Here is an 18,245-nt window from a genome sequence, read left to right on the forward strand (position 1 = left end):
TACAATGGACACCGTGGTGCAGGGTGTAGAAAGTGAGCGAGGCTGTGCATGGGTGTAGGGACAAAAGATGTATGGGAATCTCTGTACTTCCTGCTAATTTTGCTGGGACCTGCTCTAAAAAATAAAGCCTTTTAAAGAAAAACACTTATATGGTAAATTTATAAAAATGTGTATTGTAATATTTGGATACTACACATAAGTGAAAACATCTCAAAGTATTGGAGTCATTCAGAGTGAGCTAACAACCAGGTCTGAAGCTCAAAAAGAGTCACTGAGGTGGGAAAGAGGAAGATGTGATAGGCTTTATGCCTTCTGAATACATAAAGTAAGAACCAACTATGCCCCAGGGCCTCTTCTAGGTGCTGGAGATACAAGGATGAACAAAGCCCCTGTGCCCATGGAGTTTATGTTCCAGATGAGGCGACAGCCAATGTATAACAAACTGTTGAGTGCCCTGTCAGATATTGTTAGGAGCCATGGATAAAGCAGCATAAGGGGCTCGTGAGTTGTTGGCCCGAGAGGAGAGTTGCTCTCGTGCCCATAGGGCAGGTGGGGAAGTGCCCTTTGAGTCTAGGCACGAATGAAATGAGGGGCAGAGCAAACAGCTCAAGGACAGCTGTGGGCAAGTGAGAGACGGATAGGGAATGAGCTCAGATGCCCTGGTCAGGTAGAGCCTCGTGGGTCATAGTAAGACTTTAGATTTTATCCAAAGGATGATATGAAGTCACGAGGATCTGGAGCAGGGGAGGAACATCATCTGATTTATGCTCTAGAAGAACCTTTCTGGCTATGTGCAGAGATAAATTTAATGAGGCAAGAATGGAGGCAGGAAGTTCAGCTGAGAGCCGGGGCATCAATTCAGGTGAAAGATAATGGGCATCTCAACTAGGGCGGGGGCAGTAGAGGTGGTGGAAAGCACCACCTCTATTTTTTTGAAGGAAGAATCAAAAAGGCTTTCTCTTAAATTCAATACATGTGAGAGAAAGAGAAGATGAAAGGATGAATCTAAGAATTTTGGCCTGAGCCACTGAGTAAATGCTACATTACTATTTACTAAACTGGAGAACACAAGAAGCCTAATGTAACCTCACATTTGTGTAACACCATGCAAGTGATAAAGCACTTCTACGTGTAAGCTGAGCTTTTCCTAACAATCTCATGGGATAAGTATGGTATTGCTATCGTCACTTTACAGTTGAAGAGAGTGAGACCCAAAAAATCTTAAATGACTGTCACACGGACATAGAGCCTCCTCTTGAAACAGTTCCCAAAGCTAAGAGGTTTAATAAACAGATGTATGTTTCTTGCTCATGTCACATCTGATTTGAGTCTCCTAGCTCTTCTTGAGTGGCTCTCCTTGAGGCTGGCTCCTGGGAATCTGGGCTCTTTCATTACGGGTCTCTGCCATCTTGGAGTCCTTTGTGTCCCATTGCATGGACAGGAAGTGAAGACATGGTCTAGGCTTAAATCTATCAACCAAAAGAAGTCACATGATGCCTCCTAGATGCAAGAGAGCTGGGAAGTGGATTTCTGCTGTGTGTCCAGAGGAAAATGAAAACAGTTTGCACTAAGTGGAAAAGCAACCAAACATCCTAAAGTGATGAGGCTGGCCTCATCTTGTGGCAAAAGTAGGAGAGAACCGGAAACCAACACTGTCAACCAAGGTATGACTCATTCCAGAAAGGAATGGAAAGTTCGGTATCCCTTCATCTCTTGGGCCTGCATGAAGAAGGGAAGTCAGTGGACCAGCCAGAACTCCTGCAGATGGAGAAATCAAGGGAAAGCCAGGGGACTCTCTAGGTTGTACCAGACTGTGGAATGGTGAGGGTGTTGGAAGCCCTCAGAGACCTTCAGCTTCCCCACACGAATGGTGATGAGATGTCAGCTTTTAGATAAGCCACTTATTATATAATTCCCAGTGAGGGAAAATGTGACAACTCCACCTTCAGGTCAGAGATTTTGCTTTGCCTGTGGGGTCCTCATCGCCAGGAAAATGTCATTCCATGACAATTGAATTTGACAGGCAGACAGCGTCTCGGAGAACATCGGGCTTTCAGGGAGTGTGTGAACAGAAGACCTAAAATACAAATATCCTCTACCGTGAGTAATAGCTAGAAGTTCCTTCCAGGCCATCGGGAACAAACCAGCCCCGGATGTCTTTACAAAGCCCTTTTTTAGGTTAAAAAAGAAAAGAGCAGGGGCACCTGGGTGGCTCAGTTGGTTAAGCGGCTGCCTTCGGCTCAGGTCATGATCCCAGGGTCCTGGGATCGAGCCCCACGTCATGAATCCCTGCTCAGCGGGGAGCCTGCTTCTCCCTCTCCCTCTGCTGCTCCCCCTGCTTGTGCTCTCTCTCTCTCTCTCTCTCTCTGTCAAATAAATAAATAAAGTCTTTAAAAAAAAAAAAAGCAGTGATGTGCAGACTGAATGTGGGAAGTAGCCGGGAGCTTAATGGTTGGAGGCAGCGTGTCCCACGGACAAGCCTGCAGGCGAGGGGCAGATGGCTGGCCTCTGACTCTCCTCTCACTAGACAACTTGGTGTACGTCATTTAGCCTCATCTGCAGGGGGGCTAGTGACCGTGTCTACATTGTAGGGTCCTTGTGCTGTGGAAGAAAGTGGTCGGCGCAGTGCTGGGTGTGGGGATGGAGTCCGTTTGCAGACCTTTGTCACCTCGAGTGGGTTTTACCCAGATGTCCAGGTTCCCGGGCATTCCAAGGCATGCCCTGAGGAGCCCACAGCCCCAGCTCCAAAGATGGCTGCATCTTTGTCTTTGATTGCCTTAGATTTAAGCATTCTGCTGTAAGCTTTCTTGAACAAAAGGGTCTTCAACGGTTAAAAATAATAGCTGGAGAACTGCTGACCCATTTAGAGCGATGTGGGGCACTAGATGACCCAAAAAGCCTTCTTACTGCAAACACCTGGGAAATGTAGATGGCATGTAAAAAGCGTCAGAAATGCAGAGGGGAGTGTATAAGGAAGTGAGGGACATAATCAACACCAGAAAGAGAGAAACCGAGACACCAGAAGAGCGAGCATGCGAGCAGGGGGTGGGTGAGGTGGGGCGGTGTGCTGGGGAGCGGAGGGCCAGAAGGAGACCAGCTCATCCTGATAATCCAGGCGCTTGGGTGTTCATGCCCCGATGGGAACGCAAGACAAGGACATGTGTCCTTCCCAAGGAAATAGCCACACGTGAAACGGCTCCAATAATCGATGACATACTGGGCCACAAAACAAGTCTCAGCAAACGCTCAACAGCTGGTATCACACAGACTACGCTCTCTTACCCCAGTGCGTTTTAATTAGTCATAATTACATCACCTAAAGCAACTTGTGCATTTGCAAATTTAAAAACACACTTGCAAATAACTTGTGTGTCAAAGAAGAGATCATACTGGAAATTCAAAAATATTTAGAATGGAATGAAAGGTAAACACCTCTATGCATGGGAAACAGCTAAAATGGTATTTGGAGAGCAATGCTATAGCTTTAAATGCTTATGTTAAGAAAGAGGGGGAGGATCGAGAAGAAAGATGAAAACCAATGAGCTCAATATTCAATTTGAGGAATTAGAAAAATAAAATAGAGTAATATAGAAAACCTACAGAAGGTAGAAGTATATACATGGTAATAATAAGACTAAAAATCGATACAGTGGGAAACAAATAGAATAAACAAACCAAAAGCTGGCTCTCTGAAAAGGCTAGTTAAAAAAGCAAATCTTCAGGTGAGGTTTATCCAGGAAAAAAAGAGAGAGAGAGAGAGAGAAGATAGTCATAATAAAAAAAAAAAAAAATGAAGACGTCATACCTACAGAGGCAGTAGGGGTTTTGTTTTTTTTTTTTAAACACCATATGACAACAGTTTTAGGACAATAAATTTGAAAATTTACCTAACATGAACAATGTTCTAGAAAAATATAATTCACTAAAACTGAATCAAGGAGAAATTTTAAAAACCCTGAATACAATGCCAAAGTTATGGGTTGAATTGTATCCCCCTAAAAAGATATATTTAAGTCCTAAGCCCCGGTGCCTCAGAACAGACCATTCTTTGGAAAATTGGTCTTTAAGGATGTAGTTAAGAGGAGGTTATGCTGAAGCAGGGCAGGCCCCTAATCCGGGGTGACTGGTATTCTTTCAAGAAGATGGCCATGTGAAGACACAGAGACCCAGGGAGGACAGCACATGAAGATGGAGGTAGACACTGCAGCCATGAATAGACAGGCCAAGGAACAAGGATCACAGGTCATCACCAAAACCCAGGAGAGAGGCGCGGAAGAAATTCTTCCTCGGAGCCTCCAGAAAGAACTGACCCTACCAACACCTTGATTTCAGATTTCTGGCCCCCACCTCTGTGAGAAAATAAATTTCTGTAGTTTTGAAGTGCTCCATTGGTGTTACTTTGTTACAGCAACCCTAGAAAACTAAAACAACCAACAACCTGGGCACCTAGGTGGCTCAGTTGGTTAAGTGTCTGACTTTGGCTTAGGGATGATCCCAGGGTCCTGGGACCGAGTCCCATGTCCCCCCCTCAACAGGGAGCCTGCTTGTCCCTTTGCCCCTCCCCCGCTCGTGTTCTCTCTCCTCTCTCTCAGATAAATAAAATCTTTTAAAGAAGAAGGAAAGAAAAACAACCCATGACCATTAGAGGATTGAAATGACAATGACAGCTTAAAATATACATGCACACGTACACACACACACACACACACACACACAGAGTGATCCCTCTCTGGCTCCTGGTCACATAGATGAATAAACTGAGGAGGCCCTGAGAGGTTTCCTATCCAGAATCCTCAGCAAGGTGGTGGTAGTGATGGGTGGGGTAGTGATGGGTGGAGTGGCAGTGTGGGCGTTCGGAGAGTAAACCCATCCCGAGCACTCTAGTGACGACAGCATACTCTGAATTGGGACAATCAGCCCCTGTGCACTCTTTATAATAAGCTCATCTTTTCTTCCCAGGTGCATCACCATGATGTAAAATTAACTCTCTACCCCAGTGAGATGGTCTTCCAAATCCTCTTTCCTGATGGATCAGGCCAGATACAGTATCCACTGAAGCCCAGGGACGCTCACATTGACACATATTGACACATAGGGCACCACAAAAGTGGGTGGGTCAGGGCTGGGGTGTGGGTTTTCCTGAGGCCCGCATCCTCTGCAGGGCTCTGCCTTTCCCAGGGACCCCAAGGAGCTGCGTGTGCCTTAACTGTCTTCCAGCTACCCGTCAGGAAACCTGGCTATGCTCATCCTCAGTACAAAACAGAGAGAGTTCACATACATCATTCTGGAAGACAGTGAAGAAGGGTGTGTCCAGGCCCTTATCAACAACTCTGGCCATGCCACCTTCTATGATGGAAACAGAGAAATCTGGTAAGTTTGGGTTGTGAGTCCCAAACACCCTTCCCCACGGAAAGGCAATGTGGTGAAGGGCTGATTCCCCAGTCCGCACAGCACCCCTCCCTCACTGGGTTAGGTCTCTCTCTCCCTCATTCACTTGTGAATTTCTTTCTCCGACCCACACATGTTGCACATGGAGAGATGGGTATCATGGTGGCAGGAGGGCAGGTCCCTGACCTCAGGGAAGGCACGCTGTCCTTGTCGCCATTGCTTCCCCAAGGGTGAAAGAGCAATCAGAGACTCACGGTGACCGTTTCTCCTGGCTCCAAGTTCTCTACACTTGCTGAGAGTCAAGTTGAGAATTACCTGAGAAAGACCCAGTGCCCCTCTGTCCCAGGTGCCTCAGAGAGCAGGGTGTGGTCAGGGCTTTGGAGACACGTGTATTGTGCACAAAAACCAAACTTCTAAATATTTTGTGATCGCTGAACTTAGTTCTTAAGTTCCCATTTCTGGCCATGGTGGAAAACTTCATCTTACCAAATCAAGGTAATCTGGCCACTTCAAAATCTTTCTCCATCTTTTTGGGGGTAAGTATTCCTTTTCCTTTCTTTTTTTTTTTTTCCAAGATTTCCCCCTTCCCTTCCCTACTAAGTGGTCATGGAGTGGGAAATGCCTACCATCTTGCATCAACTTTATACTTCCTTTCTTCTTGATTGTCAAAACCAGATTTTTGCTTTTAATTCAAAAAAAATATTTTGACTCTGCCAGCCTTGGTTTTTAAGAATATTTTCTTTCTTTCTTTTTTTTTTTTTTAAGATTTGTTTATTTGAGAGTAGTGGGGGAGGGTTGGGTGGGACAGAAGAAGAACAAGTCTTAAGCAGTAGGGCTTGATCCCACAACCCTGAGCCCACGACCTGAAACAAAGAGTCAGGCACTTAACCAACTGTGTCACCCAAGCACCCCTTAAGAATATTTTCTTAAATATTTTTGTGTTTTATTATTTTTCTGTGTTTTTTGTTTTTTCTTTAATTTTTTTTTCATTTTTTTTTCTTTGAGCTTTTAAAACACTATTTCCTCCTTGACAACTTTGTTCTCAGAGCTATCTGCCCTGCCCTGAGGACCTTTTGTATAGAAACATGTCTGAAAGGTGCAGGAAGCACCAGGTAGCAAGCGGAGGCAAGAAACTCGGCCAATTATCTCAAATAGTATCGCTACATTCTGTGGGGCCTCTTCTCCATAATGACACTTACTTTTAGGGCCAGAAGAGACCTTAGGGAAATCTAGGAACTACTTTTATTTTCTTGACGAAGGAACTTAGAGGATATAAGGGACTTACCGTGAGTCATACATAAAATTACAGGCGAAAGAGGCGCCTGGGTGGCTCAGTCAGTTACGCATCTGCCTTCGGCTCAGGTCATAATCCCGGGGTCCTGGGATCGAGCCCTACATCAGGCTCCTGCTCAGCAGGGATTCTGCTTCTCCCTCTGCCCCTCCCCCTGCTTGCACGCACGCACTCTCTCTCTCAAATAAATAAATCTTTAAAAAAAATTATGGGCCAAAAGTTTTATGACATTGGACTTAGCCTAAAATAAAGCACTTAAAAAAATTTCTCAAATAAGGTATACAAGAGATACCCCATCTTACCCCTGAATCTCAACCCATCAAAAACCAAGGGGAAGAATGATGCTCCAACTGGGGAAGGGCTGACCCCCACCTTCCAGATGCCCCTTCTGTCGGCCTGGTGTGGGGCCCGGAGATCTACGTGCTTTAAAAGCTTCCCAGGTGTTTGTGCAGGTCAGCGGGGGTGGGAACCCAGGCCAGGAGGAAAGAGAAAGGGAAGGAGGCAGGGACGGGGGCAGGCCCGCATTCACCCCAGGGAAGGCTCTGCCCCTTGCACACAGGCCAAGCCCCGTGCTTGTCTGATCCTTTCTCGGTCTAGGTTGAGCCTGAGCCAAAACCTGGGCTACTACTTCCCCAAAGGCAAACACCAGAAGACCTGGAACTGGTGGGACCTGAGCCTCCACGTCCATGCGCCCCCTTTCCAGTCCATCTCCTTGAAAATCAACCGGTACATCAAGGTACAAATAAGGAGCCAGGATAAGATCGCTTTCTGCTTCAGCCACCAAAAGAAGCACATCTGCTTAAACCTGGGCACCAAGTACAAGGTAAGGTCTCAACTCCCTCTGCCAGGCAGGTGCCCACTGGGCCATGCCACGGGCCTCTCTCTGGGCCACGTTCTGCATCACTGCTACGCAGAGAGAGACACGGCCACCTTCGTTGACCTGACGGTTGACAGAGGCATTCATTTACCGTCCGAGCACCTCGAGACCCTGAGCACCTCGAGATGTGGAGCTGAGGAAACAGCCTCTAAGAGCCCAGCCGCAAGCCAGGCCAAACAAGCAAAGACGTCAACATACGTTTTCTCACCCAACGCTCACATCAGCCCTGTCAGTAGGCAGGGACAGAAACCAGGGGGAAATCTGTGTCTCCAGGCCTGCCTTTGGTGTCCTCTCCTCTCCTCCCCCAACACACTCATCTCCAAGTAAAGGGGCACCTGGAAGTTCAGGGGGGCTCTGCCTGGGCCCGGCAAGAAAGTAGCAAAGGTGTGTTCACATCCTAGGGCTGCCATGACTAATGACTGCAACCTGGCTGGCTTAAAACAGAAGCTCTCACAGCTCTGGAGGCTAGAAATCTGAACTCCAGGTGTCAGCAGGGCCACACTCCCTCCAAAGGGCTCTGGGGAGAACCCTTCCTTGCCTCTCCCAGCTTCCAGGGGCCCTAGGCGTCCGTTGGCTGGTGGCGGCGGCGCTCTGACCTTCTACCTTCACACAGCTTCTTCTCTGTGCCTCCGTGTGTCCAGTGTCCCCCTCCTTTCTCTTATAAGGACACCAGACAGCGGATTTAGGGCCCACCCTATGTCCAGGATGACCTCATCCTGAGATCCTTTGCTTAATTACATCTGCAAAAACCCTCTCTTCAACCCCCTACCAATGGGGAGTCTGCACCTGGGAGTTCTGACTGTGAGTGGGCAAGAAGGTGGGCTCCTGAGACCCTTCCCTAGGCCCAGAGTTCAGAAGAGGAATAGGGTGTCCTTGGCCCCCCGCTGAGACCCACACAAGACCCTGCTCCTGCTCTGGCTCCTCTTTCACATTCATGGAAGGCTCTGTTTACAGACCCACCAGAGAGGCATTCGAGGTCTCTGAAAGTAGGACAGACGACAGACGACAGACAGACATGTTTCCTGGGAGGTGAGCAGAGAAGTAGGTTGATGGAGGAAGCAACCAAACAGCAGACTCAGGCAAAATTACACCATATGAAATTCTGGGAAGGAGAGGAGGGAACATGCTTGGTTTAGCTTGCCCAGGACGGAGGTGTTTTCCAGGACATAGGACTCTGAGTGCTCCAACTGGGAAAGCTGCAAGCAGATCTGGACAGCTGGTCCCCTGGCCTGGCAAGGCCTGCCATTTTAGATCCCGAATAATCACGTCCCAACCTCCTTACCTACCCCGGATTTCCCAGAGCAGCCAACCCAGTAGAGAGGAGGCATGAACGTACACGGTACCATCCGCTGGTCACCCCCCGCACAGCGGTGACGAGCTAAGGGAGCAGCTGGGGGTAGAGAGGGTACAAGGACCCGGGCCCCTGGCCTTTGGATGACGGTGGGGTCCCACCGATGGAGGGGGCCAGGAAAGGAAGCCAGTGGCCAGGAAGGGCAGGTGAGGGCTGGTACAGGCAAAAACCCCAGGAGGCCTGGCAGCCCCAGGAGCTGGGCCAATGCAAGGGGGGGTTGGGGAGGTGGTGGCAAATGAAGCAAATAGCACACATGTGACTGACTAGTCAGCAGGTCCACCGAGGCCGGGCAGCCAGGGCACCCTAGGAAGAACATACTAGCCCCTCCACTTCCCCTGCGATACCAGGCCCACCTCATGCACTTTCTGTACCCATTATTGTCTGTAAAGTGGACACCACCTTGTTGTAAGGCTTAAATAAGATACTTGGGTGAAAGCATTTCATAAGCTGGATACCTCACCGAAATAGAACATTCTGGTATGATCCTTCATTATTTCTCCCTCCAGGAGACCCTTTGCTCAGCCTCTGTAGGCTACAAACCAAGGCAGAAGTCGGCCTAGACATGGCTTCCCTGGGGCAGTGCCTCATCCCAGCAAAACCCAGACACACTCCAGGGGAGGCCGAGCTGGAAGTGGGACTGACAGGCAGACACTGGACAGCTTCCCGGCTGTGGTAGAGCTCCAGTCTCCCCAGCCCTGCTCCCATGGTGCGAATTCATGGGGAGGAGCCAGACACCCCTAGAAAGACACAGCCTTTGCAAGGCAGGCCACACAAGGGCCCAGGAGGGGGTAACCCCCACGGGTGTGGGGTCAGGCTTGAGGGTGGCCTCAGCCCGCGTCTCTGTAGCTGTAGGGGCACAGGCCCGGGCCAAATGGGGAAAGCGTTGCTGGTGACAAGGCTAGGAGCACAGATTTGCCCCGGAGTGAGTTTCCAGGGGAGACCTGGTCCTGGTCCAAGGGGCCTAATCCTGGGGTGGAAAGCACGGTGTCTGGACAGCATTTCTCCTCACCTAGCCTTCTGTGAATTCCCACAGTTCATAACCCGGGAGGTGCTGAGTGAAATGAAGCAGAAGGCCATCCTGGAGGTAGAATTTGGTTCAACAGCTCGGAAGATGCAGGTCCTCCTGGGGAAAATGAGTAGAATCCTGAATTTCCTGACCATCCCTGATTTGGAAAACTTCATAGAGGCTGCCGGGATCTTGCCAACCGACAATCTGGAGCGGAAGGAGAACTCTTACCTCCAATAGTAGGGCAGTCACCACATTGTGCCAGGGCCTTCTCCAGCCACCGTGGACTGTCTCGGGAGAGTTATCATGAGCACCAAGGAAAACCCCAGAGCCCTATGTATGTCTCTTGAGAGTTGATTTGTCATTTGGGACTTATCACAGCTCCTTGGTTTGAAAAAAGAATCTGTGGCTGGGCACGGAAAAACCCTCACCTGACAGCACGAGGAGCAGGCTGCTTCGGTGGGCAATACCCGTCAACCCCTGTCCTGCGTGCCCCACTGGTCACTTGAATGCAGTCCTTTTGCAGCCCTCCTGTACTTGGGTTGACTCAGGACACAGACGGTCTCAAAGCGTACCTCTGCCCGTTGTTGGCTATGCGACCTTGGGCAAGTAGCTTTATGCCTCAGTTTCCTTGTCAGTCAAATGGGTCTAGATATCTCCAGAGGTTCGCACTAACCCTAACGTCATCACAAACACCCCTCTCCCACCCCTGCCAAGGCAGAGGGAGACCCAGACAGCGAACCAACGTCAGATTGCTGCAGGTCCCCTAACCCAGGAGCCAGTCGGGAGCCTGAAGGGACACACATTCAAACCCCCTCCACTAGCTGGGACACTTCTGCTCACTGGTAACAGTCACTAATTCAAGTAGGTAAAGCAAAATGGGAAATGAGTCATCTGGACGGAAGGTGCAGTGGGTCTCAGAAAAGGATCAGAGCATGGGAAGCCCCCAGAAGCCAGAGGACTTCCATTCTCATCTCTGTGACAGTCTTCTTGTCCTGAATGTCTATGCACCTCACTTCATGGGGCTCTGCCTCCCGATCTCTCTCAAAAGCCGCCAGAGGTCTCTGATTGGCCTGGCTTGATCAGAAGGCCACTCTTGGTCCAGCCTCACGTGGTAGGGAGGGTGGGGTAATGTCTTGATGCCCGTGCACAGGGATGGGCGGGAGTTTCTAGAAAAGGGGGACTCAGGAGCTGGGCAGCCCCCTACAGTGTGCCTCTTCTACATCCCGGGACACGGCCACTTCCCGGGATGACCTCCACTGCAGCCTAAACCAAGCCGGGATAGGAAACCCCTTCCTCCCAGCCAGCCTGGCAACTGGACATTCCCTGCCACGACAATGACACCGGAGCCCCCCCTTCGTGGCCCTGCCCCCTTGCTGATCTCACATGGCCTGCCAGCAACCTTCACCGAAGTCATCATGGCCCCGAGCCACGACAGCCCAGCAGCTGAGGCAGGACTGGAGGTGGAGGTGGGCAGTGGGGGGCGGACACAGTCACGCCCACTATTTGCCACATCTTGCTGGCCGAGGGTACCCTCAGGTAGAACAACAGTCCCTGTGGCGCAAGACAATGAGCCCTAAATGACACAGACGACCGCCAGAGCAGCCTCCCCCTCCCAAGCCCACGTCAGAGTCTCAGTGGGTCCTGTTCGGTCCGCACTTGTGCCGAGTGCCTAGAAGCCCTTTTTTCCTACCCGCCACGAGAAGCAGAAGCTTCCAAGTTGGTCTCAGCAACAAGTTCCCCCCAGGCTTGTGGCTGGCTCAGAGCCAGCGCTCACGTCTCCTCCAGGACTGAAGGACCAGCCAGCCCTGGCTCGGGGTCCTGGCACCACGGCGTGCTCGCTGCGCGAACTCGGGCACCGTGGTGAGCCCCTGTGTCCTCCCCTGGCATAGGAGGGCCATCCTGGACCTCTCCTCCCAGAGTTACACACTAGGGGTTAAAGTAGCGTCAATAAAGCACTGCGCGCCGAGCTTGCTGAGCGGGCTCTCATGACCATCAGCCCGCTCCCCTCCCTGGGAGTCCTCCTGGCATGAACCTGAAATCGTTCTTCCACTCACGCGGAGCTTGTCAATAGGCGGCTGCGCAGAGGTGTTCTGTTTGGTCAGCCCCGTTTGAAAATCGTGTTGCCGACATTTAAAGGCCCAGGCATTTCACATAGAGGCTCGGAGTTCCAGGTCCCCTGGGAACCGCGGCTCTGTGCCAGGGCCGCCAGAGACTGGACAGAATCACACAGGAATCAGGGACTGTTCTCACAAGGGAAAGCCAATCACCTCACAGCTCGGGAAGGAAATAAAGCCGCCAACCAGATGGCCAGGAACTGCACAGATCTAGATTCCCGCCCCCCCCCCGCCAACTCCGTACGTTTGCTGGAGGCCCCACACTGGGTGCCGTCCACAGCAGAAACTTACTGTCAGGCTTCCGGAGCCTGGAGGTCCGAGATGCCGCGAGGGGAGCGTGTGTTCCGGGCCCCGCCCACTTCTGGTGGGTCCTGGGCTTGAGGCAGACCTCGCCTGGCCTTCACCCTGTGTGTCTCTGAGTCACAGGCCCCCTTTTTATATGGACACCAGTCACATTGGAGAGGGTATGGCCTCACCTTGACTAATTACATCTGCAACCACCGATTTCCAAATAAGGTCACACTTCCAGGCCCTGGGGGTTAGGACGCCAACACAGGAATGTGGGGGGTGGGGGCGCGTAATTCAACCTGTAACACCCTCTGCCTCCCATCCTGGGCCCTTCCCAGGGCCTCACCTTCCTGAGGGGACAAATTCTCACTGACCCCCATTCTATCTTCAATGACTTGGCAGGAAAAGGTGCTTCTCCTGGAAAGAGGCTGTTTATGAATACCAACCTGTTCAGTTACACACCAGGGTTCCCTGATGAGTAACAATCGGTGACTGCCCCAAGGCAAATGGAGCCTCGTGCAGTGCCCGCAAAATTACTAATGAATTCGGTAACTAATTAGGCCATGCAACAAATACACACTGAGCTTCCGCCATGTGCTCAAGGTGGCCCTGGGGGGGTTAGGCTGGGGCTCAGAGAAGCAAGCGATAGCAAAACAAAGCAACTGTGGCTTTGTGAAGGAGCACAGCAGAGTCCCCTGGGTGAGAGGGAAGGGGTCACGGAATGAAGAGTGGGGGTGAGGGTGCGGGCTGGGAGTACCCAGGAGGGAACGAACAACCTGGAAGAGCCCCCACCAGCACCAAGGCCCAGGATGGAACCGCGGCCCGCTGATGGGGGAGGGGGGAGGTTCACTGGAGTGCTGGGGAGCCGCCAACTTCCTACCTTGGATAGCAGGAGAACTCACTACAGAGCCCCCCACACTGCCACAGTGGCCATGTAGAAGGAAAAAGAGAATCAGGGACCGTTCTCACAAGGGAAAGCCAACCACCTCACAGCTGATTCCTACCAGCAATAGGAGGCCCCTTCCCCCACCCCCACCCCCGCCGTGCCGTGCAGTGTACCTCCAGCACCCTACAAAGCCTAAGTTTGCACCCGCTGGCAAAGGAGAAATGTTCTCTGGGTCCAGCTCAAGTCTCCAAGGAGGGCCCAAAAAGGTGGATTTGGAGCCACGAGGCCGTAAATCGGTAACTGGCGCAGAGACCGTCCTCCCGAGCCTGCCCGAGATGAACGCGGTTGTGGTGACGCTCAGTCCAGGACCTGGCACAGCAGAGTCCACACCAACTCCTTCTGCGTTCAAGAAATATCTACATCGGTGATACTTCCTGCGCTTATCCCTCTGCTTCTCCAGCCTCTGGTCTGTCCCCGCCCGGTGAGAAAGCCCGTTCCTGCCCAAGTGAGACAGTGACAAAGCCTGGCGCGTGCACTCACGGACCCGGACCGACGCGGACCGACCCGGAGGGTGAGCAGTGAGGAGCCGAGGCCAGACGCACAGATGCGTGGGGGCTCCACGGGCCGTCGGAGGACGGACAAGCTGGGGGACGAGCGGCCACGGGGAGAGAAGTGCTCCAGAGAGGAAGCAATGAAGTTCCTCCTTTCTGAGAAGCAACATTCTCTCACCAACGCACCGAGGTTTCTCTACTGAACGGCCCCCTTTTAAAAACGAAGGTTGACTATTCTTTCTTGCAAGGTAATATATAGCAGAAGAGAATTTAAAGATATGGGATTGTTAAACCAGGGTGAAAATACAAAATCGTTTTTATTGCTACTTCCATAACATTAAATTTCAACACAACTCTGTGTGCTGACAGTACTCGGGAAATTGGCAGTTTTGCAAACAAAGAAAAATTATCTTTCAACTAACGGAGCATAAAGAGGCTTCAAAAATGTCTTCCCACAATAATCATCTTACCAAAAAAATCCACACAGTACAAGTAAAACCGGGGAAATGTGAACAGACTGGTGGAGTGTAACAATGTCCATATCCTGCTTATGATAATGTATTCTACTTTCGCAAGATGTTACCCCTGGGAGAAATCAGGGGAAAGGTACAGAGGGTCTCCCTGTATTCTTACAACCGCATGTGAATCACAAGCTAGCTCAATAAAAATTTCAATTAAAAAATTATTTTTAAAAAGAATCCATACACACAACAGACATGTGGAGGACAAAGTAGGAAGCAAAAATCTTTATTTTTTAAAAAATTCACATTTATTAAAAACAGCAATTTCTAGCCAAATAATATAAAGCATTTTAAATTATTTGAAAGTATATACATGTTTTGTATAAGTAAACACTTGAAACTGTACAGATTTTAAACAAATATTCATTTAGCCAACAAGTTGGATCACTATCACCTACTCAGCACTTTGTAAGATCAGCACTTTGTTAAGATCAGCACTTTGTAAGATGTTTGAGTGTTTCAGAAAGAAAAGATTCAAAACACAGGAACGAGTGCCACCAAATATTTTTATCCTTAAGAATGCAGCCTGCTCTGTACATCCAATTAAATCAGTCACAGTACTGTACAATAATCATGCCCTCATTTCTTTGGAAAGGCTATTAAAAAAATCAAATGTACATATAATACAGAAAACAGGCTATTTTACAATTTATTTCATTGAACATGTATTTAAAATAGTAAGTAGAAGTAAATACAGTCTTCCTGATTCATTCATTTCATGTCAAAGAATGAGTATGGACCCTCTTCCCTTCTACCTTCCCAAAATAGACTTATTAAGCTCTCTCAAGCCACATTCGTCACCAATTTAAATGGAGCTGAGAAACAAGTGACCTGTTTAAAGTGACAGACATCAGGATATATAACCTATCTACACACTGCAAGAGGCTGCTGCAAGGGCACGAGTCCTGCAGAATGAGGTCCGCTGGCTACATTCCAGAACCCTCTTCAGTGTTCCATCTCTGGATAGTGTTTGAGTAACTCAAAAATTCCTTCTGGACCAAAAAGCAGCTTATGTGAGGTGAAACCAATCCAATCAGGAAACAGTTTTTTGTGGGCAAACTCATAGATGTGCGTAATTTATCTGATGATTCCCTGATACAATACGGTAGATTTTAAGGGGTGGACCATCTTCATCCTCCTCGTCTTTGTTAGTAAAATGTATCCTGCTGAGACAGGGCTAGAGCCCCACAACGCTGGTACACAGCACAGCCAATGAACGAATATATGGGACATGAAAGTGTTCACTGTTCCTAGAATTACTAAAACCGAAGGCAGTGTACAGAAAGCTGGTAAACCCTAACCTTCCTGCAGGAGATACACTATTGAGCAGGCTGCCTCCTCTCCCTTACGGGCCAGATTTAAGACACCTTAATTGGTGCCTCCCACTCACAAACACGGACTATTGTACCATGAAGATTCTCATTAAAGATGCCGCACACATCTATTATGAGGAGGCTCCAGCCCCTGTGTTTGAACGTTCTGCACCTAAGCAATTCAAGGAGTACAGACGCTGGGACCTTACACGGGCTCCTTGCACCTTGAAACTACCTCACATCAAACACACAGAAAGAGAACACTCCAAATTCCCAGGAAAGCAGAATGTGTTCTCAGATGCACCCAATCTACTCCAAACGAAACTTCAAAGTGATAGGAGAAACATTACATTAAATAGAGTGCAGAAATAAGATTTCTGGAAGTAAAAAAGAGCCGCTGTGGAATCTTTGTGGCTCAAAGTGTTGCAGTGTTTCACGCTTTAACAAACCCTCCTCGTAGAAGCTTTCTAATTAACAGTACTTCTGTAAAGTTCTTCGCACTACTTATTGTAACCTAGTTTCATTGCACATCTTTTGCTAAGAACCATTTCCCTGTGTGCCCACCATAGCTACCTCTAAAAAACTCACATTCTTGTGACCTTTTCAAGAAGGCAGTTCTCACGCTCCTAGATTAGTCTTTGGCATTTTGATGTTTTTAAAAGGGAAACACCAATCTTCCAAACACTTTGCTTGCATTTCATTCTGCAGTCAGCACTGAGCAGCACGCCTGTGTGGTTCTCGGGGACACTCCCACATCCGGTTCCTCGGCGTCCTGCAGGCTGCCAGACTTCCCAGCCCGCTCGGTCCGCACAGACACTGACGTGCACAGCCCGGCTGGCCCGGTTATTTAGAAACGGACAGTAGGAGGTTCAGCTGAAAAGAAAAGTGAAAGGCTATGTTAGTTCTGCCGTGGAATACCGATCCTCAAACACAGAATGACAGAAAAAGTCTAAGATTTTTAAGAAGCCAAATGGACACAGCTGGACCTGCAATGCTGGTGTGATTTGTGAAGCGGCCGCTGGGCGGCGGGCTTTGTGGCAGGTCTGGGACGGGGTCACACTCTTATCTCCGAATCGAGGCCCTCAACTTATTTAGAATCCAATGAAAATGACAGGAGGGGGAAAAAAAAAAACACCTATATACCAACCCTGACAAGGGATAGAAATAGATCTAAATTATCAATTTCACCTTTCTCTGTGCAGAGTGTGTTGTGGGAAGAACCGTGTGTAAGCGGAATTCCTTGAATGACCATTTTAAAGACATAAGAACAGGCGTGAGGAGTCAATTTCAGCTCACACGCTAACTCTGACTGAGCCCTAGAGCACCCTGCCCACTCTGTAGAGGAGGGCGGGACACGGAGCCGGCCCCCAGGAGAAGCGGAGAAACCCACCATGGGACAGGGTAGGGAACTGCAGTCTCCAAAAGGCCAATCTGGCACCCGAGCCCTAGAAGACATGCGGTTAAATGAACCTGGCAGTGAACCCTTCTACACAGTACAAACTATTTTGGTAATCAAAATAATAATGGCCCCCTAATCTCTTCTATAAATTTGTACTCGCAGTGAGAGGAACACACCATCACCTCTGTGTTTTTCCTGCCAAAAATACAAAACCTCAGTCTAATCACGATGAAACAGACAACACCAAGTTGCACAGAATGATGGTCTCAATCAGTGTTTTTCAAACTATAGGTTGCAACCCACTGGTACATCATGAGAACAAGGCAGTGGTTCATCAAATGAAAGGGAAGAGAGGCAGAGCAAAGCAATTTCAGTTGTACATAATGTGAGTGACTACTGTCAAACTTTTAAGTTACAAACACACACACACACACACACACACACACACACACACACACACTAAAACATGTATCTTGCTAGCAGGAGTCCAGGAGGAGCCCAGGAACCCTGCATGTTCTTGGCAAGCCCACCTGGCTACTCCACATCTACATTCCTGCAACTGACTATATATAACTGGAGAAAAAATAGACAACCGTGCTGACTGGTCTCTCTTGGATTCATAACCACTGAACTCAACTGAGCCCTGCTCCCCAAATCTTTAGTGCCCCTCCCTTTTAGTGCTAACCGTCTTCCTGTTTCACTCACACACATGAAGCAATCAGATGAGAGCTCCCATCATCCTATCGTGTCCACCGCCTCCCCACATGTGTGCCCAAACACTGGGCTTTCTTTCCTTTCGTGACTGAGCACCCCCACCCCCATGCACCTAACAAAGCCTCCACCGTCCAACTGTTCCTGAGATTCCATCCCCCCTTTGCTACTCCAGGACACTTTTCCAGCATCAATTTTTCCCTCTCTCTGGATCCTCCTCATGAATATAAAAACATGCATTTTCCCCTATCTTTAAAAGGAAAAAAAAAAAAAAGGAAAGATAACCCAATAACAAATAAAAGTAAGTTATTTATAGGACAAAGGAAGGAAAAGGCTGGAGGGGACCGAAAGGGAAGCAAGACACCTCCAATTCTACCTTGTTCTAGAATTCTGACTTGAGAACCAGGTTAATACTTTATATAATAAAAAAACAAAATTAAATCAAAATGATGGGGAAAAAAAATCTCTAAACACTGAAACAAACCTAACTATATATCAAGTTAGTGGTATAATCACATAGAATATAATTACTTCAAGTGAGTTATA

At 49.0% G+C, this 18,245-nt stretch overlaps 2 protein-coding genes across 3 annotated transcripts in view; one reads left to right on the forward strand and one right to left on the reverse strand.

Annotated features, from left to right (window-relative positions):
- Positions 1 to 10,263, forward strand: part of ERICH6B (glutamate rich 6B) — a 40,740-nt gene extending 30,477 nt beyond the window's left edge. Inside the window, 5 exon segments of the mRNA XM_088021979.1 lie at positions 4,960 to 5,045; positions 5,218 to 5,370; positions 7,277 to 7,502; positions 9,941 to 10,094; positions 10,097 to 10,263. Of these exon segments, the coding sequence (XP_087878105.1) occupies positions 4,960 to 5,045; positions 5,218 to 5,370; positions 7,277 to 7,502; positions 9,941 to 10,094; positions 10,097 to 10,263 (786 nt within the window).
- A 4,209-nt stretch (positions 10,264 to 14,472) lies between these two features.
- COG3 (component of oligomeric golgi complex 3) overlaps positions 14,473 to 18,245 on the reverse strand; it is a 68,015-nt gene continuing 64,242 nt past the window's right edge. For both annotated transcript variants that reach the window (XM_028104608.2, XM_028104601.2), the window contains one exon: positions 14,473 to 16,462. In XM_028104608.2, coding sequence (XP_027960409.1) covers positions 16,433 to 16,462 — 30 coding nt within the window. In that variant the 3' untranslated portion in view covers positions 14,473 to 16,432. The remainder of the gene's footprint in view (positions 16,463 to 18,245) is intronic.

This window comes from Eumetopias jubatus, unplaced genomic scaffold (genome assembly GCF_037043125.1).
Source record: "Eumetopias jubatus isolate StellerSeaLion01/CBP00866 unplaced genomic scaffold, mEumJub1_p1.0 scaffold_3, whole genome shotgun sequence".
Classification (NCBI taxonomy): domain Eukaryota; kingdom Metazoa; phylum Chordata; class Mammalia; order Carnivora; family Otariidae; genus Eumetopias; species Eumetopias jubatus.